The sequence below is a fragment of the Rhinatrema bivittatum genome, chromosome 7, assembly GCF_901001135.1.
Source record: "Rhinatrema bivittatum chromosome 7, aRhiBiv1.1, whole genome shotgun sequence".
NCBI lineage: Eukaryota > Metazoa > Chordata > Amphibia > Gymnophiona > Rhinatrematidae > Rhinatrema > Rhinatrema bivittatum.
The window spans coordinates 142,690,602-142,712,094 of NC_042621.1; the positions used below are offsets into that span (position 1 = coordinate 142,690,602).

Genomic DNA, 21,493 nt, shown 5'->3' on the forward strand with positions numbered 1-21,493 from the left:
GAAAGGAAGAAAAGATACTGAAGTAAATCCCTCAGGCTACAGGAAATGGGATCCAATTGACTGGTCCAACATCAAGTTGAGAACCTCTTCCATTTGACGTTGTAGGACCTTCTAGTTGAATGCTTTCTAGACAAAATCTGCACATTCCATTTCCTTTAAAATGCACAAGGAGGAAATGTCAGACTTGGATGGCAAAGCCTGCCTTTCTCCTGAGTGATGAGGGTCTGAGATTTTCCCAATGAGATTGGAAAATGCACTGATAGATGGATGAGATATGGAAACCAAACTTACAGTGTTGAGGCTGGTGCAATGAAGATCATCTTTACCTTTTCTTAAAGATAGAGGGAAAGGAGGTTATGCATAAAGTAGACTGACAGTCTTGTTTATCAGAAAAGCATCAGGAGCTGATTTGTACTTGCTTGGATGCATGGAGCAGAACTCTTCTACACTTCTGTTGTCATCTGAGGCAAACAGGTTGATCACTGGCTTTCCTCAGGGAGTGAGCAAATAATTCATGATACTTTAGGTCTAAGGAACGGAATGGTTAATAGAACGGAAAATGTCATAATGCCTCTGTATTGCTCCATCGTGAGACCGCACCTTGAATACTGTGTACAATTCTGGTCGCCGCATCTCAAAAAATATATAGTTGCGATGGAGAAGGTACAGAGAAGGGCAACCAAAATGATAAAGGGGATGGAACAGCTCCCCTATGAGGAAAGGCTGAAGAGGTTAGGGCTGTTCAGCTTGGAGAAGAGACGACTGAGGGGGGATATGATAGAGGTCTTTAAGATCATGAGAGGTCTTGAACGAGTAGATGTGACTCGGTTATTTACACTTTCGAATAATAGAAGGACTAGGGGACATTCCATGAAATTAGCAAGTAACACATTTAAGACTAATCGGAGAAAATTCTTTTTCACTCAACGCACAATAAAGCTCTGGAATTTGTTGCCACAGGAGGTGGCTAGTGCACTTAGTGTAGCTGGGTTCAAAAAAGGTTTGGATAAGTTCTTGGAGGAGAAGTCTATTAATGGCTATTAATCAATTATACTTAGGGAATAGCCACTGCTATTAATTGCATCAGTAGCATGGGTTCTTCTTAGTGTTTGGGTAATTGCCAGGTTCTTGTGGCCTGGTTTTGGCCTCTGTTGGAAACAGGATGCTGGGCTTGATGGACCCTTGGTCTGACCCAGCATGGCAATTTCTTATGTTCTTATGTTCTTAAGGATTAATTATGTGTATGTAATACTCTCCTGATCTGGTCTGCCAGCATATTCTGAATTCCTGGAAGATAAGTTGCCTGTAGATGAGCATTGTGATGACCTGCCCATAACCAGATTTAGATGGCCTTCTGGTAGACAGCTTAAGAGCCCATATTTCCCTGCTTGTTTATGTAAAACATGACTACCGGATTGTCTGTCTGGTGAGAATGCTCTCTCAGCCTAACGAATGGCTTGCAATTCCAATATGCTGATTTGCAGATGACTCTGCCCTCGGATAACAATCCTTGTGTCCATGCAGCTCTGATATGAAACCCCCACTCCTTGGTAGACAATCAATTGATATAGTGGGACACATAGTGATAGGTCCATCCTCAGAACTTCTGGATTTATCTACCACTTAAAGGATGACATCGTTCTGGGAAACACCAAAATTTGGTGGGATAAAGATTGACACAATTGATACTACTGTTTGTGAAGACCCCACTGAAAGCTTTGCATCTATACATGACTCATAGGAACCATGTACACTATAGTTGACATATATCTGATTAGGACCAAGATTGACCTTGTTGATGTTCTGTGCTTATGAAAGAGAGACCTTAATAAACCTCCTCAGCACTGCAGCTCTTTCTTCTAGGAGGAACACTTTCTCCTGAAGAGTGTCTATCCAGGCTCCTGTAAACTGAATCCACTGAACCAGAACCAGGTTCAATTTGGTAAATTTGACTAGAAACTCTAGGGACTGGAGAAGTCAAATAGTCTTCCCAAGGGACTCTAAAACTCTTGATAGGGATGGGCTTGCAAATCATCCAGGTATGGGAAGGTAAAAACTTCCTATTAAGAAAGTTTATGCTGCCACCACCACCAAACATTTTGTGAATACCTTTGATGCTGCAAAAAAGCATAAGGGAGCTTCTTATATTGGTAGTGTGTGCCCTTCATCATAAATCTGAGGAAATTTCAGTGGGTGGCGTGAATGGAGATATGCACATAAGCATTCTTAGATCCAGAACAGATATCCCATGCCTTGGTAGGATAAAAGGGAGAATGGTCTGGATGGAGCTCATCTTGAGCCTTTCCTGAATCAGTAGCTTGTTCAGTCTTTATAAATCCAGTATAGACCTCAGTCCTTCCAGCTCTAGGTGTTATGCTCAGGCTTGTGTCACCCTTGGCCGACGAGAGGATAGTATACCTTTCGGAGGGTCCGTAGGCTCTCTTGCCGGGTGGGAAGGCAGAACAGGAGGCAGGACCAGCTGACCCTTGGCACTGGAGACTGAGGCGAACACGGAGGCGATGAAGAGACGAGATGAGGCGCTGTGTCTTCACCACTGGTGGTCTGCGGTCCCCTCCGAGAGGAGCCCATAGGGACCCAACCATTGGGACTTAGGTGGACCTAGGGAGGTCAGGGTAACGGTGCAAGGGCCAACTGGAGCTTTGCCCTGGAAGCCCGCGGTCCCCCCAGGAGGAGCCCGTAGGGACCCGGGCCGCTAGGACTTAGGTGGGCCCTTGGAGGCGGTGGTCTTGAAGGAGTCCCAGGTCAAGTGCCAGAGGGTCAACGCTCACCAGTCCGAAGTCGAGTACCAGAGAATCACCGCTTGCCAGTCCGGAGTCAGGAACCAGAGAATCACCATAAGCCAATCTGAAGTCAGGAACCAGGAATGTCAAGACAGAACAGGAACGAGATCCAAAGCTTGAAGACTCTCCGAAGCAAGCAGACTAGACAGCGCTAGTGGGACGTTGCCAATTCGAGGAATGAGCAGAGGAAGTCTCCCTTTATACTTCCTCTGCTCCAGCTCATAGGGAACAGCTGAGCCTGGTTAAAGGGATCATGTCCCTTTAAGGCTAATGAGGAGGCGCGGCCTCGAGCCTAAAGATGGTGGCGGCCATCTTTGATTTTGTCCCGCGGAGGAGAGACGCCGCTGGACGCCGCGAGGGGGGAGCAGGATGGCTTCCCCTGCAGCGGGCAGCTCAGGAGGCCGTGCAGGGCGACGGCCAGGATTGGAGCCCTCCCCCGGGGCTCCCGCGGCGCAGGAACGCTGTGGCTAAGGTAGGAGGCCGTGGTCGTGGGGTGCCACGACCGTGGAACACAACAATAGGAAATATCAGGAATAGAACCGCTGGCCATACTCTTCCTAAGAACAGGTTTAATTGCCTTCTGCAGAAGGAGTCACTCCACTTCTAATTGTAGTTGGGCATATTGAGACAGATTTGAATTGAAGACCAAAATCCACTGGATCTTAGGAATGTGAGAGAAACACAAGCAGTAGCCATATTCCACAATTTTCAGGATCCACTATTCCTTGGTGCTACTCCAGTAGGAAAGATTGGAACCTTCCCCCTACCAAAGGACATGGGAACCTTCCCCCTACCAAAGGACGGGCCTCAGAGCCATCATAAACTGACACCTGACTTGGACTGCATTTGCTGTGGAGTTTTAAGCTGATGCCTTTCCCTCTGACACCCCAAGCATAAAGCTGTTGCTGCTGTAGAGAGGATGGGACTCGATGATTCTGAAAAGAGTACAAAGGATGTCTTTAGAAGAACAGTAACTTGCAAGAGAAGAATGGGGTCTAACCAGAGTTATCTGATCCCCCCACTACAGCTGACAATGATTGTAGCAATGACTGGTGCTTCTTAATCATAGCTACCTGTCATCACCAAACAGGTTATCCCCAAGCACATCTGTGAGATGACCATGCAAATCTTCTTGGAGGCCATTAGCTTGCAACTGTGCAAGTCTCCTGGGCCCCAGTGGTTGCTGTGAAATTTTGGTTGTGTTATTGAACACTTCATAGATGGAATGAATAAGATGATTCTCGCATTTCACCATGTTTTCCACTGTCTGCTCTGGATCTGATGACTCCATCTAGGGTTTTAATTTCTGGACATAATCATGCAGATACTTCACCATATAGAGTTGGTGAGCTGTAACTTAGGTAGTCAACATAGAATCCTGAACAACATTTTTGCCAAATGTGTCCAATAACTTTGGGTCTTTTCTTGGGGACATATTGGAATGGTCATGGGTGTACTTAGCACACTTCAATGCTGACTTGACACCACAGAGTGGTGCAAGATTTGGACCATACCAAAACCAGGAGCAGCTTGTATTTATATTCTGCCACATCCTAATTTGGAGGTCTGGAAAAGCTTATGGATTTGAATAGCTGTTGAATCCACCAGAGGTTGCAGAAACTAAAGGGAGACTGAAGGCATCTGTTTTTGGCTCCTTTTCTTTCCTAATACTGATGTTTAGAGTCTTAGCCAATTATCCAAGAATTTGGAATAGCTCAGATCTTCCTGAGGTGGGGGAGTGAATGCTGTGGCAAATCAGGAAGTAGGTCAGATAGAATCCTCATGGATTCTTCCTCATCTCCTAACCATGGAGGAATGCTAACGCACAACCCGCAATGATAAAAAAGATGATGGAGTTAGTGACCTATACTGGCCTGGAGATTAAACATTCAGAAGGAATTCAAAGCAGATGGAGCCTACCTTTTCACCCTCTGATCCATGAAGGGACTCTCTTGGAGGAGAAGAATCCAGTAGTTCCTGGTGGGGACCTACACCCAGTGCTGGCAGTTCCTGTGGCAAAGTATGCACTGGTATGGAACTTGGAGAAGCCTCACTGTGTGAAAATCGTTTTCCCATCTTGGACAGTATAGGCTCTAACCCCTCCTCTCATGTCTTCAGGTGTGGAGGAAGCAAAGACAATTGGAACCCTCTGAGGTGGCACTGGAATGAGATTCAGTTACCTTATAAACCAAGATGGGATCATCCTCACTTAAAGTTGACAAGAAGACTGAAAAAGAGCTCAGCATTACAGTTCCAAAGATGGCTGGTGCTCCGCATCAGTTGTGGTGCTCCACATCAGTTGTGTTGATAATTCTCAAAAATACGCACTCTGCTCTGAAGGTAGCGCTGGTAATTCCTTTCAAAACATGATGTCTGCTGCAGGACTCTTAAACTTATATGCTGAGATCCTCTGTGTTGATGATACCTTGGAGTGAGTGCTCTGTGCCAAAGACATGGACAGTACCCTGATCAGCCCCAGGTCTGGATAGAACAATGACTTCACACCATTTCATCTTGGCATCAAGAAGGGGCCCATTCCTGGGAGGGAGCACCCTATGCTGGGGGCAACAACCTTTATGTCTCTGATGGCAACAGACTCAAAGAGAGTCCTCTTGTTGCTTAGGCACATTTCTCCATGCTTCCTCTGACTCTGATAACTTCCATGCCATGCTGAACCCCTGAGTTGAGATAAATCTGAAGCCCAGCACCACAAGTGAGCCTTCCTGTGTTTTCAGAGACAAGAAGGGGAAACATCCCGCCTTGACTCCTTGCACCAGGAATCTGAAAAAGCTTTACTCTGCAATGAAGAGGTCTCCATTGCTTGGTCTTGCACTGATGTTGTTACGGCCCTGCCTACAGCTCACCGCGGGCAGACCCTCCACCCACCTGTTCTCTCAAACGCGGCAGGACGCCGCGGACTCTTTACTCAGTGGCCCGGAGGCTGTGGCTGTCTCCTGCCCTGCATGGCAGGACTGACGCCGTCCGGAGCCTCTCCTCTTCGCGGCCTATGCCGTCGACGCTATCTTCATGCGGCCTGGAGGTTGCACCAGCCAGCTCCTCTCGCAGCAGGGAGCCACAAGCCAGTCTCCTGAATGGCAGGGGAAAGCCCGCTGCCGCTCCGACATCATCCTGCGGCCTGGAGGCTGCCCAGAAGCCTGCCTGCTCCTTCGCATCTGCGTGCAGGCAGATGCCACTGTCTTTGGTGCTGTTTCCTCTTCCTGCTTCCTTTAGGCGCCGGCGCACGCCTCTTCTCTTCATTTAAAGGGCCCGTGGCTGGATATGCCCTGGGCTCCACCTGATGACCACTTCCTGCTTCAGCCCTTTAAAAGGGGTTCCTCTTCAATCACTCCTGACCTTCGGATTGGGTTCACGGTTGCCTGTGTCTTCTGACCGGTCCAGGTCCTCCATGGTCTTCTTCTGCTTTGACAGCTTTGTCTTCATGTTCCTGATATCCTTCGTCCATGTCTTCAGATGTCTTCAGGTTCCTGATGTCCTTCGTCCATGTCTTCAGATGTCTTCATGTTCCTGATGTTCTTCGTACCTCCTGTTGTCCGATGTCCTTCCTGATGCCTTTGACTTCACCTCTGCCTCAATGCCTTGGTTCCCTGATGTCCACTTTCCTGGCGTGCCGTTGTCGTGATCCGCGACCAGTCCCACGGGTGGGCTGTGTAGGGTGCCTCACGGTACAAAGGCCATCCTCATCTCTGCAGTGCAACCCTCTGGAAGACTTGTGCTTCAGTCCTAAGTTTTTATCGTGGGGAAGCGAAACGTATTGCGATTCCCCATGAATACAACGAATTTGCGTACTGCGATGGATCATGATTCTTTGAACTGTTACAGCTGTGGGCACTAGGGGTGTGCATTCGTTTTCGCCGTATTGGCGATCCGCAACGTATGTTGCACTTTTCGTTGTATTCGTGGGGAAGCGAAACGTATTGCGATTCTCCACGAATACAACGAATTTTCACCGAATTATTCGGCCGCCAATTTAAACAACCCCCCACCCTCCTGACTTACCAAAACTCCCTGGTGGTCCAGCGGGGGGTCCGGGAATCATACCCTGCACCCACACACCCTCGGTACCAGTATCAAAATGGCGCCGATAGCCTTTGACATACTATGTCACAGGAGCTACCGGTGCCATTGGTTAGCCCCTGTCACATGGCCATCAGCGCCATCTTGTGCTCCTACCATGTCACAGGGGCTGACCTATGGCACCAGTAGCCCCTGTGACATAGTAAGGGCAAGGCTATCGGCGCCATTTTGAATCCTGGCACCTGACGGCATGAGTGCAGGATATCACTCCCGGACCCCCACTGGACTGCCAGGGACTTTTGGCCAGCTTGGGGGGGCCTCTTGACCCCCACAAGACTTGCCAAAAGTCCAGCGGGGGTCCGGGAGAGACCTCCTGCACTTGGGCCGTCAGGTGCCAGGAATCAAAATGGCGTCGGCGCTACCTTTGCCCTCCCTATGTCACGGGGCCGACCGTCGGCCCTGTGACATAGTGAGGGCAAAGGTAGCGCCGGCGCCATTTTGAATACTGGCAGCCGCTAGCCTTTGCCCTCACTATGTCACAGGGGCCGACCGTCGGCCCTGTGACATAGTGAGGGCAAAGGTAGCGCTGGTGCCATTTTGAATACTGGCAATATGGCCCGAGTGCAGGAGGTCGCTCCCGGACCCCCGCTGGACTTTTGACAAGTCTTGTGGGGTCAGGAGCCCCCCCCAAGCTGGCCAAAAGTCCCTGGGGGTCCAGCGGGGGTCCGGGAGCGATCTCCTACACTTGTGTCATCGGGTGCCAGGAATCAAAATGGCGCCGATAGCCTTGCCCTTACTATGTCACAGGGGCTACCGGTGCCATTGGTCAGCCCCTGTGACGTGGTAGGAACACAAGATGGCGCCGATGGCCATGTCACAGGGGCTGACCAATGGCACCAGTAGCTCCTGTGACATAGTATGTCAAAGGCTATCGGCACCATTTTGATACTGGTACCGAGGGTGTGTGAGTGCAGGGTATGATTCCCGGACCCCCCGCTGGACCACCAGGGAGTTTTGGTAAGTCAGGAGGGTGGGGGGTTGTTTAAATTGGCGGCCAAATAATTCAGTGAAAATTCGTTGTATTCGTGGGGAATCGCTATACGTTTTGCTTCCCCACGAATACAATGAAAAGTGCAGCATACGTTGCGGATCGCCAATACGGCGAAAACAAATGCACACCACTAGTGCCCACAGCTGTAACAGTTCAAAGAATCATGATCCATTTCCAAGCATCAATAACAGATGAAGTGAATATCTGTGAGGGACATACGGTGTCAGCAGATACAAGCCTTAAACCCACTTAATGTAGGCTTTATGGTTTGGGGCTTCTCAGATTCAAACAGATTCTTTTTATTTTTGCTAGATCTTAAGTTCCGTTGGAGGAGCTGAAAATTTTTATAACGAGGCAAAAAAAAAAGTTGACACTAGGTCTCAAGAGTAAAAATTTTAGATAAAAGAATGGGACATGTCCAAAGAGAGACTGAGGAGCTCACTGGGCAGCATGTATGGACAAGAAATCCTGCACATGCTCAGTAAAGTTTTACTGAGAGTTTGGTCTGTGTTGGCACTCTTGGATGACATCACCTATGTGTAATTACTAATTAATGTCTTCTTGTCAATGGAGAAAAAATTGTTGCAAAAACAAACCCATGTGAAAATAGTGCTCAATGAATATTGCATAAGGCTTATTTTGTTAATTCATTTTGTTGTAATTTCATGCATCGCAAAATACATTAAGCTTATCTTAAGTTTATAGCATTACCTTATTATGTCTAGGAGAGTGGCATCTTGGTACAGAGTAAATTTCTTCCAAGTCTTGGCAAAGTCTTCCGAGCTGAAGCAGTTGTGGATTTCCCAGTAGATCGGTTACATAGTCACCTGTTTGAAAAAGTTGAAGAAATGAACGACTGGAATCATATCAGCCAAAGGGAGGTAGGCATGCTATAATTGTAAAAAAATTTAGCTAGCATACAGCACTATTCATTAAATGGTATTAATGCACATTATTGGTAATTCTGCCCAATGCAAGGAAAATATGAATAAGCTGCATTACATGCAAATACATGCAACGTATTTCATTAAAATTAAAAAGTCTTAACATAGATTGTGACAAAATGCGTGATCTGTGATAAGTCTCTGAAATTAATCAGCTCTGAAGACGTGTTGGTCGATGCTGTCAGGCTCTCCCTTTAGATCCCTAAAGGGGAAACTAGTCCTCAGTGAGGACCTCCAAATCCTTTCCCCTCATTATAGATTGAAATAAAGTCGTCGTCCTCCCACAAACAATACTCACATTTTTTCTCCCTCTCACCACCCATCCTTCCCCAGTTCCCCTTTATACACTGGAATCCTAGGTTCCCAATTGGGTAGTCGCTCCTTCTCTATCAGTACAGTAATCCAACTGGTGCAAACTGACTCATTGCATTTGCTCCCCTTTTTCCTGCATGTGCAGGAAAAAGGGGAGATAGAATTGCCAACTGGCTCCAGATTTTCAGGACAGGCTCATCCAGTCCTGGTTTTACCCCTACTGTATGCAGGGACCTGTAGTCTTGTCTTTCATAGGGAATGCAATAGAGAAATCAGAACTGCAAATCTAGATCATCCAGTCCTGAAATCAGTTGGCAACCCTATGGGGAGCTTCAGTGTAGACAGTGCCATTTTGGATTTTGACACTGGCAGGGCAGGGGTAATTCGGGATTGCTCCTGTATGATTGGGGACCTGGGGTTATAGCAGGGGGGTGTGTTTGTGGGGGCTGGGGGGAAGAGTGGCATATAGTCAGTGTGGGGTGCAATTTTTTGTGTATTGAGTGGAGAGGACGTTTTTGAGCCAGCGTGAGCTTTGGAGCTTGGGGGTGTGGCATTCAGGTTTGGGGAGGCAATTTTTTTCATTTGGTAGTGATGATGGGGATATCATTCAGAGCTAACTGGCTCTCCCTTTAAAAGTTTGCAGCAGAGGTGACAGGGAATTCATGAAGCATTAAGACCGTAATAGCTTTTAGTGAGCCCCACATTCAAGGGGGGAGAGGGTAAAAGTTTGTATTTTTAATGCTCTTTTGCAAATATTCTCCATAGATATCTCTACCCCAGACAGGAAGGGGCATACAGAGTTCCTGGCTCTAAACTTGAAGGTGAACAAAACATATTGGCAGTAATTTTCAAAGCTGCTTCAGTGCATAACATCTGCTTTTATGTACATAAGTGGGTGTTTGAAAATTGCCCTGGCAGGAATATATGTAGAAGTACAAGTGAAATCTGATCTATACTGGTATTTTTACATGCTCTTGTGGTAGGCATTCCAGGGGTGGAGTTGGGGCAGGGGTAGAACTTACATACAGACTTTTGAATTTTCAAAAGTAGATGCATCGTTTTTTCTTTCCGTGCAGTGCTAGCAACAGGTGTGCCTTTCCACATATAACTTGCATACATGCTAGGGGACTTTACCCAAGCACTTTGAAAGCCATTTTATGCACATAAAATCACTTTCAAAATGGGTGGCAAATTCTACGCATAAAAGATACACGCAAACTTCACCGCCATAGCCTCTGTTCTAAAATCCCCTGCATTGTGATCAATTGGTGATAAAGTCTCATATTTAGCTCTTTGATTACTTATCTTTCTGTATTTTCTAGAACATCTAAATCTGATGATAAGAAGTATGGCATAAATATCTGAGTCAGGTTGCCACTCAGGGCAAGAAAAAAGTCTGATCTAGTCCCGGGTTTCCCCCACTGCATGCACAGAGATGTCCTACATTTCCGAGGAGAAATCGGAAACCCAGAGGTGGATCGATGTCACAAGAAGTGGATTTTATTGATCATATAATAAACTGCCTGACTCGGGCTGAGTTTTGCTCATAAACAGGGGCTGCTTCAGGGGCTATATTGTTCAGAGTTTGTCTGTGAAATAGTTGTAGACAATATTTCTTTGTCAGGAGAGTGTGCCCAACTCCAGTTCTTCTCTATTGTGGTAATAAAGAAGATTCCAGCAGTGGTACAGCAGCTGCCATACGGGTTCAATTGGAAACCTGCATATTTACTACATTTCCTAGGGACATGAGACCTATAATTCTGAGCATGAAGCGAGTACTGGATCAACCTCTGGAGTGACTTGGATGAGCCGACAATCAGGGCTGGTGCAAGTCTTGTGGCACCCTAGGTGAATCTTCAGTCATTCACCCCATACCCAACTTATCTAGAGGTGGTTTCAGCACAACACTCCCTCTTACCCACAGCAGTGGCTCCAAGACTGTGCTTCCTTCTTTGGCAGCATTGGCTCTGGCACAGCACCCCCTCTAATTCTCACACTGGCAGGATTTTTCCACCCCCAAAATCTGTGTTCTCTAGGGGACTGCCTAGTTTGCCTGCCAGCAATCCTGTGAATAATTGACAACATGCTATTAAATGAGCCATGCAGAGGCATTCTTATGTTTGTAATGATCTGGGTTTACTAAGGCTTTCTTCTCATACTTTGTTGTTGTGGTGGTGGAGGTGGAGGGGGGTAAGCTTGTTAAAGCAGACCCAAAGAACCTGAGTTTCGAAAGGATTTACATACTTAAAACTTTTGAAAATTGCTACAATATATGCTTTGAATTGTCAATAGGTTTGACACTTGCAAGTGCACTTTAAAGGCATAAATGCTTTTTTGAAAATTGCTATGAAAGTATGTTACGTCTACATGCATAACTTCTTTGAAAATGCCTTCATACTGTTTCATATGTGACCATACAGCATGAACAATGTGAACAGAGGGCCACATTTATTAAGGATTTGCTCCAATCCAATCAAGTGAGCTCAACTGACCCATTACTCCCTGACATACAGCAATTTGTGGAAGCTGCTGGAAGGACTTATGGTAATGATGTCATAACACTAATCAGGGATCTGCCCCTGTGAATATCCTTCCTGAAAGTTGAGTAGCACAGCAGGAGGTAGAAATACTTAGCGTGCTCAGTGGGGTCTCTGATTTATCTTTGCACTTTATTAGGGGAATGCAATTTTTCTGAATCTGTCCCAGTTTTACTTGATTTTTTTTTGTGTTTGTTTACTTCTTTACATTTTATTAAGGTCCTGCAAAGAATTGGAAAAGATACTCTCGTGACCCATGACATTGTACAGTGTCCTGGAAATCTGATTGGTCAAAGGGACTTTGTCAGTGTCCACCATTCCAAGAGACGTGGGTCAGCTCTCTTCTTGGTTGGCACAGCAACCTGCTCTGACCTCATGCCTCCTCAAAAAGGATCAATCAGGTATTCTTCCAAGTGTTCTTACAGTGAATTCACAATGTTCTTGAGCTTAATTGAAATGTGTGAATAATTCCAGAGTTATGTGGTATCACCTGCTGAATACTGTAGGGTTACAGTATTTAGTGCTTTGTGCAAATATTATACTAGAGGGGACCATCCTGATGTCTTACGTTGGAAAGTTTACATAAGAACATGCCATGCTGGGTCAGACCAAGGGGGTCCATCAAGCCAAGCATCCTGTCTCCAACAGTGGCCAATCCAGGTCATAAGAACCTGGCAAGTTCCCAAAAACTAAGTCTATCCCACGTTACTGTTGCTAGTAATAGCAGTGGCTATTTTCTAAGTCAACTTAATTAATAGCAGGTAATGGACTTCTCTCCAAGAACTTAGCCAATCCTTTTTTAAATGCAGCTACACTAACTGCAATAACCACATCCCCTGGCAACAAATTCCAGAGTTTAATTGTGCGTTGAGTGAAAAAGAACTTTATCCAATTAGTTTTAAATGTGCCACATGCTAACTTCATGGAGTGCGCCCCCTAGTCCTTCTATTATCCGAAAGAGTAAATAACCGATTCACATTTACCCATTCTAGACCTCTCATGATTTTAATCACCTCTATCATATCCCCCCTCAGCCGTCTCTTCTCCAAGCTGAAAAGTCTTAACCTATTTAGTCTTTCCTCATAGGGGAGCGGTTCCATCCCCTTTATCATTTTGGTCACCCCTCTGTACCTTCTCCATCACAACTATATCTTTTTTGAGATGCGATGACCAGAATTGTACACAGTATTCAAAGTGTGGTCTCACCATGGAGCAATACAGAGGCATTATGACATTTTCCATTTTATTTTCCATTCCCTTTCTAATAATTCCCAGCATTCTGTTTGCTTTTTTGACTGCCGCAGCACACTGAACTGACAATTTCAATGTGTTATCCACCATGACACCTAGATCTCTTTCTTGGGTGGTAGCTCCTAATATGGAACCTAACATTGTGTAACTATAGCATGGGTTATTTTTCCCTATATGCATCACCTTGCACTTATCCACATTAAATTTCATCTGCCATTTTGATGCCCAATTTTCCAGTCTCACAAGGACTTCCTGCAATTTATCACAATTCGTTTGTGATTTAATGACTGAATAATTTTGTATCATGTGCAAATTTGATTACCTCACTCATCGTATTTCTTTCCAGATCATTTATAAATATATTGAAAAGTACGGGTCCCAATACAGATCCCTGAGGCACTTCACTGCCCACTCCCTTCCACTGAGAAAATTGTCCATTTAATCCTACTTTCTATTTCCTCTCTTTTAGCCAGTTTGTAATCCATGAAAGGATTACAAACTGCCTAAGAGAGTTTGTATCCCATGACTTTTTACTTTTCCTAGAAGCCTCTCATGAGGAACTTTGTCAAATGCCTAATTATTAATAATAGTATTGATCTGTGAGTTTGCCAGTTAGCGAAGTAGATGAGGATGTTCACATTCTGATTTCTAATGTCACAAGATCTGAGTTCCTGCCTGAACTGGACAACTCTATGATGGCACCTCCGAGTCAGGTTCTCCTGTTTTGAAAAGCACTATTCAGAAAGATTCAAATTTACCTGGTGCGAAAGTGAAGGTATTGGCCTATGATGTGTAGTAAGATGTGACAAATAAGGGTTCTATAAGCAGGTTAAATATACAGTGCCACAATTAGTAGGCAGTACATGGTCCAGTACCAGTGGTGAGCCAAAATCATCCTATATCATAAAGAAGAAAAATGGTGTAAAACACAAAATTTATTACAAAATTACTGATACATTCTGTTCCCACTGTTCATATTTGTTTGATGTGGTAAATAAGCAGCTCTGGGATCTACAACATTTCCCCCCTTTATTCAGTGTTCTGTGGCATGGTGACCCATAACAAATGTGCACAATATCCATCTCTGTCTAAAACCCAGTAAAGCCAATTGTGCTCAATGGTTTAAGCATTTCTTACAATAGAGCTATCAGAACCTCATTCAGCATTTACTCCCAATAAACATTCTAATTATTGCCATCAAAAAGGCTCTCAAATTTAAAAAGGTGCAGAAACATAATGTGAAAGCAACTTGTCAATGACCTTTGTCTCAGTGCGAGCTCTTGCAGTGGTTGAGGCTTGGAATACTTCGGAGGCAGTGTTTAAAGCAGCTGGGAGAGGAAGTCCCAGTTATTGCTCAACAGTAACACCTACTGGTTAAAATCAAGGTTGCACAAGTTGAAGGCTTCAAAGGGAAGAGTTGCCTAGGGCTCCTGGTTGAGGACTGTCATTACGATTGTATCCTCATCCCAGTGAGCCTGTCCTGCACAGGTGGGGCCATACAAGAATTTATAGTCTCTTTGGGGCAGGGACCCTGGCTAGCGGTAGAGAAGGTCTCTTTTCTCCCCAAGATGTGGTTCCTTTGTTGGATGGGAGGGAAGTTATCTTCCAAGACCTCGAGTGCCAAGGGTGTCTCTGGAATGTGTGTGTTCCCCTGGGAGAGGAGCATCCCGAGATGAAGTTCACATTGTGAGCCCATGATGTAAAAACCACTCCAGACTCCGAGGTGGTGTCCAAAAGTAAAGTTTCTTTTCGGATAAGCAGTGGTAAATGGGCTCAATCTATTCAGTCTCAGCCCACAATTAATATGTGCACTTAACAGTTCTTTCTCTCAGTCTGTGCAGAAGTATTCCTCACAGGGACCCAGGTGTCCCCACGTCCAAGAAGCAAAAGAAGAGGAGACCCTGGGTGGAAAAGGTACCCGCTTATGGTGTTGTGGCAGGGATTCCCCTCCAACCCTGGATAAAAATATGCAAAACAGTCTTGGCACAGAGAGTTGCAAAATTCTCTCCTTCTCCCTGGGGCAAAGATGCCTGTGTGGTGTTCTCAGTGTTCTCACTTTATTTGTTACTCGCAGTTTGTTGTTCTCTTGGTGCTTGGATCCCTTATGAGAGGAATCCAGATGGAACAGAAGCTTCTGATGTTCCCTTCAGGTAGGAAGGGGTGGTCAAATACTGCCTCCTGAGTCTCAAACAGGGGCAGATTGCAGGAAAATATTGGCCCGTGGGATTTTTTTCAAAACTGGCCCATGGGGGTATCTGACGCTTTCATGCACTTTCCCTGCAGCATGTGTATCAATAGCTTCCAAAAGCACACTAAGTCATCCCCAGAACCCAGCAGAACTGAGCCAAAATATCTCCAAAATAAACCTAATCTTTCCTAAATGACTAAGGAGTTGAACACATTCTAGAGACCATGGGTGAGCAGAGTTGCAGCCCCCGTTCCATCCATGCAAATTGGTTGGGCCTCCTACACATCTGCTTATATCTCTTACAGAGATATATCCTGGATTCCTGGTCTGGCTCTTTAACCAATTGCAAGTAATGCCACTGCCAGCCAGTGTCAGACACACACGCTCAGTCACAAACATTTTTTAGATTGTAGAAAGTTTATTGGCACATACACACTAACAACTACAAAGACACCTACTCTTTCTCAGACACACAGTGTGTGTGTGTGTGTGTGTGTGTGTCTGTGTCAGAGACAAAGATAACCCCACACACACACTCTCTCTCTCATAAACTGTGTGAAGGGTATGTGTGTCTCTCACTCTCTCTGACAAAGACACACAAACACTCTCTCTGACATGCTACAGTTGTGCTGCTGCTTATGTGCTCACACAGAGCGTGCCCCCAGCTCAGCACTGCCGCATGATGGTGTAAAGTTCTTGCTTGCTGCCAGCCCTTCCCCATTCCGTAGCAGCCCCCTCCCTTTCTCAATCCCATTCTTTAGGAGACTCGCTGGTTCCAGAGCCAGCTGCTTCTCTCAGAGCTCAGCGCAGTCACCTCAGACAGAAGCCTCCCCAACACTGCATAGGCACTTTCTCCTAGCTTACTCCCTTCCAACTTGTGCCTGTAGCTTGCCTCCACTTCTCCTCAATCCCACCACTCTAGTGCATTCCCACTGAATGCAGGCTACACAGGCTGCTGCTTTTATTGTTCCCCAGGCTCTGCTCTGCCTACCGACTCCAGGGGAGAGGGGACAAGAAGTGACCCCCTTACTGTTCCCTGGGCTTATAAAAACAGAAAATTAAACACTGGCTAAACTGGGGAGAACCACTAACCCAAAGTAGCATAGCTCCAGATGCAATCCTGGTTTCTCTTGTGGAGCCAGTGCAGTCAAAGCTGGTGCAAGGATATTAGGTATTATAAGCGAACCTTACAGCCATGCACACACTCCTGGTCCCAACCTTCCCATCTATAATTTAAAAATATGTATTTATAGTAACAGATTTTACATGAAAAAGAATATTCAGTGTTCTAAGGTAAAAATATCACTTAAAACATATATTATTTACATGCATTATTTACATGCATTATTGTGGTACCAACCGGAAAACTCTGCAAAAAAAGACACCTGCAGTCATATGGTATTGAGACTATTGTAAAGCGTGTCGGCCCTCAGAAAGCTTTAAGTAAACTTAATTACAATATATTAAAACTCACATACGAAAAAACACTAACCACCAGTGCTCAAACAGTAGCAATTCTACTTATGAAAAGGCAATGCTTCAAATATACCAGGTCCTAAAACACCAATATACCTGATATTAGGAAAACAGAACAAGCCAAGCTGACACTACATGCTAGCAAAATACCTCACCTCAATCACAGAACACAGACAGACCCTCATCAAATACAGAAGAAAGAGACATAGTATAACTAGAAACATGCAGACAAAAACTGAATTGGAAACCGTAACAAGACAGATTCTGAATGCAGTGCAACAATGTAAAAAAAAGAAACATCACTATTCCTCATTAAACATAAAAAAATAAAATCAAGATATATAACACATCAATCATAATAGTAAAACCATAATCATAAAAAGAATAAATATTCAAAACAGCTGATGAAAAGAATACCCAATAATTATTTTTTTAATTATTCCCAAATACCATTAAAAGCAGAATATAAACAAAATAAATAGAATATTTAAAAACAGAAGACATCAAATAACACCCAATTATTACAACTAATAAGGATAAACAAAAATCCCCTGCTCTTCATACCTGGGAACTTTTGATTTCAAGTCACCCTGAGATTGTCATGGATTAGTTTGGGAAGGGAGTGGTACAACTTTCTCCTCTCTCTCTCTCTCTCACACACATACATATGCTTTCTCTCTCACATACATATGCTCTCTCACACACATACATGTACACACATTCTCTCTCATGCACACACTCTCTCCCCAGAACATACAAACAGAGGCTTCCTCAGGCCTACACAGCTTCTTTCGCACACACACATGCTCTCTCATACATACATGCTCCATTTCACATACATATGCTCTTTCTCACACACACACACACACACACACACACACACAAAATCACTTTCTCTCTCTCTTCCCTTTTACACACCAATAACAGAAGCCTGCTCCTTGGGCCTGTGCAACACCTCTCACACACAGATACACATTCTTTCTTACATTCTATTTACTCATATACATACTCACTTTCTCTCCAAGGAACATAAAGGGTTCAGGTAGCATCAGACTTCTTTCTTCATCCAGTGCAACAGTCTCTTAAATGGTGCAGCTCCCAGCAACAGCCTCTTTTCCTCAGCGCAGCCAAGCTGACAGGGCCTCTTCTCTTCATCTGTGTGGCCCTCAGACAGCAGCCTTCTATTTTCCTCCTCACAGCCCAGCTGACAGGGGCCTCTTCGATTCAGCCGCACGGATGAAGAAAAGAGGCCGCTGTCAGTTGGGCTGCAAGGCAGAAAAGAGAAGGCCGCACAGCCCAGCTGACAGTGACCTTTTCTTTTCAGCACAAAGGCTGAGCACTCCTGCGCTCAACAGCTTGCAGATAGTTCCATTCCCACCGTCACTCTACACATTTCTGTGCTTTCATGCTTTCTGGCCCTTGCTCATCCACATGCCTGTCACGACTTGTGGGGAATCAGGAAGAGCTGCTTCCTCATGTGGTATAAGTCACTTTTACAGTTTGGTGAGCAGGGCAGGTGTGCTCCTACACTGTGAATGATCTGCTCTGTGAATAGCATTAAGGCTAGAGAAACTGTTGTCAGCTGATGACTCGATGAGCATACAAGCTGGCTCCATTGTACACAGGAGACCGTGCTGAATGTATAGGCCTACTGCTCCCAGAGGTTTCATGTGGTATCCATGTAGGCTGATGGCATTTATTTTGTGGACTCTTGTCGCACTCCTCTTTAGAGGCACCTAATCCCTTGAGGGGCCCATGTCACAGCCTCAGACAAAGTAGGTGTCATATGTGCCTCTGACAGGTGTGTTTTATGTGGGCAGGTGTAGATAATCAGTGCTGAGGAAGGACTCTGACTCCCTTATTAGGTGTTAGGGACAAGCTGCCACAGACATCAATGTTGTTTGATGACAAACATTCCAGGAACATACGCATTGCCCATGAGTAGGTGCAGGAAGTGCTGCAGGTAGTCCGTGCTGCAAACATAAGAGTATTATTGTGCACCTCGTTGAGTGACGTGCTGTGTAACTCTCTGTCAATCTCTGTATCTGGGGATGCTGTTGCACTCGAAGGTCCCTCCCTTGCCATAGCAATCCATACTCCAGAGCAGGCATTGTGTGTATATGAAATTTTCACACACAGCTTTAGGACAGCAGTGCTCGAGTGCTTCCACTCTTGAGAAGGGGCGCCTCTGACAGTTTAGCATATGGCCTGCAGTAAGAATGCCCTCACTCCTCGTATTCTGAAATTTCCCCTACTACGCCCACAGTTTATACCTAGCATTGAGAGTGGGTCGGAGGTGTGAAAGTTGCCAGCGTGACAGATCAAATATGCAGGCTACCCAGAGCATAAGCTCTCACAGAGGTTTGCTATTTAGGGAGAGAAGTAGTGGGTGTTAGCAGCTGTCCACTGAACGTGGGGATGTCCTTATGGCTGGAACATGGAATGTCAAGGATCACATGATGGAATTGATGTAGGGTTGATTTAGATGAATGGTTTGCATGATGATGATGGCTTACTGACAGCATGTAGTCAGATAGCTAGTGCAGGGGTGTGTGTGTGTGTGTGTGTGTGTGTGTGTGTGTGTGTGTGTGTATGTATGTATGTATGTGTATGTGTATGTGTGTATGTGTGTAGGGATGGTTTGCCAAGCAGGTGCTGCGGCCTGGCGGAAGTCCTATTTGACAGTTCCTTTTTGCTGACTGTGGTCTGCTTTGCCTCCTCTCCGTTGATCATATCATGCACAGTTGACATAGAGGCTGCCACTCCAGGACGCATCATTTCACACTCATTATACCCTCTGTATATGCTGGCAGGGTAGGGCCACCTTCTTTCTGCCATGTGTAGGTCAATAGCTTTCCTGTCCATACATAGAGATGGTACATCCATATCTGCTGTTGAATGTAGGGGATAAGGTTTGCTTAGCACTGTAGATGCTTCACTTGTAAACTAACCAACCTTTCCATTCGACACCACTGTGTACATGCTGACTGTTGTAACTGAGTGTGAGCTGCTGTGTGACAACTAGAGAGGAGGAGTGAGGGAGTAATGTGTTGTCGACAATGTGCACAGGCGAAGAGCACAAGGCTTACTGGGCTGCTGCTCCTGCTGCTGCTGCTTGAGACTAGGCGGACTTCCACAGATGGACTGCCATCCCTGTAGTGGGCTGCCTTCAGGATCTGGACACTACCTGAAAGGTCATCCTTACCTTATATGCATTATACAGATCCCCAAGCCAACCCAGTACGAGGGTGCCAACCAGTCTGTGGAAGTCTGCCTGGTCCCAAGCAGAGGCAGCCCTCTAGGCCCTGTGCTCTTTGTCTGTGCACATTGTCGACAACACACTACTCCCTCACTCCTCCTCCCTAGTTGTCACACAGCAGCTCACACTCTATTACATCAGTCAGCAAGTAGATATTGTATTAGGTTTACTGTGAAAGTGTCAAAGGGTTGAATGGTTACAGAATAGCCTTTCAGTCATGACACAAGTAAGGGGTCCGAACATGAAGTCTTGTGTGACGATTACTCAAACCTCCACTTAATACCACACAAGCTCTACATGTACACAATAAACTGTGTAAGGCAGCTACCTACTGTCCATCTCATATAAAGGCCCATGTAAGCATGAGTTAGCTAAAAGTATGTAGTGTGAAGAAGGCAACAAGAGGCAATACTGAAAGTCCCCAGTAATGAGCTTCTTCTTTACCTCTTGCTGTGTTTCTTAGGAGCATACACTGAGCATTCAGTTGTATAGCCTAGGTCTTATGGTCTTGCCTACTAGATAAGTGGCAAGTTGGAATATGCAAGGGTTTTCTAGCTTGCAAGGTCATGTGGAGGCCAAACTTTGTACCTAGTGAACTGTTAACACAAGAACCACACAATGAAATGAGTCAACCAGGAAGTGTAGTTTTCAAACCAGTGACCACTTTATTAGCGAAGACATGTAGTGCACTGTTTGAAATAAAGTCAATGTGTTAGGTAATCACAAACTGCAAGGACAAGATAGCAAATAGCACAAGCCATTGTAAATTTTAAGAACAGCACATTCTGTGTAGACCTGTACATACATTGTTTGAAATGGGATCCTTACATATACAGGCTTAGCATCTTATCCTTTTGGCACAATCATGATTACAACTAAGAACATAGAAAACAGAAGTGACACCCCCAATTAGTACACCTCTCATGTTATAGGTAAAAGTAGCTCTAATACGTGCTATTAACCCGAAGGCCCAGATAGTCCATGTTGAAAGAGTGCAATCAAGGAAACAGCCTAAAGTCCAAGGCAGCAGAGTTCAGCATGGAGGCAGGAGGCAGCAGCAGCAGGAGCTGAGATGAGATGAGACACCAGCATCCAGGGCAGGAGATGAGACATGATGAGATGAGATGAGGCAGCAGCTGGACCGTGACTGGAGGCTGCTTCAAGGAGGATGAAATATGGGCAGAGCATCGAGGAGGGCTTTACAGTAAGGCTGCTGCACCAGAATGGTTGACCGTAGACCATCCCTTCTGCATGCTGGCACAGCACCTCTGTAGTGAGAATGGGCCCAGCAGACTTATTCCATCTAGCCTGTACAGAGGCCTGGCCAGGCTTATCTTACAAATCTTGTTCTTTAGCTGTAGAGGCCAGGTGTTTCAGGTGTTCATGGCCTCTTGCCACGTCATGGCTTGCCACTTGAAGGGGTGCATGAATTTTGGGGGGCTACCTTTCTGGCGTCTGTCAGCACGGGGACTGCTGTGGGGTGTGGAGTCCATTGATGCTGGGGAAGACTCTGACAGCTGCTCGAGCATCCTTTACAGGATCTGGGTGAGAATCTTTGTTATGCTGTTCATTGCAGCAACCAGCGTTGTGATATTCTGGGTCTTAGCAGTTTTATTGTGGAGGATCTGGTTCTGCCTGT

The 21,493-nt window shown here is 45.5% G+C and overlaps 1 protein-coding gene across 2 annotated transcripts in view; it reads left to right on the forward strand.

The window, feature by feature from the left end:
* Positions 1-21,493, forward strand: part of LOC115096127 (steroidogenic acute regulatory protein, mitochondrial-like) — a 45,126-nt gene that overhangs the window by 12,913 nt on the left and 10,720 nt on the right. For both annotated transcript variants that reach the window (XM_029610645.1, XM_029610646.1), the window contains 2 exons: positions 8,613-8,768; positions 11,900-12,081. In XM_029610645.1, the coding sequence (XP_029466505.1) occupies positions 8,613-8,768; positions 11,900-12,081 (338 nt within the window). The remainder of the gene's footprint in view (positions 1-8,612; positions 8,769-11,899; positions 12,082-21,493) is intronic.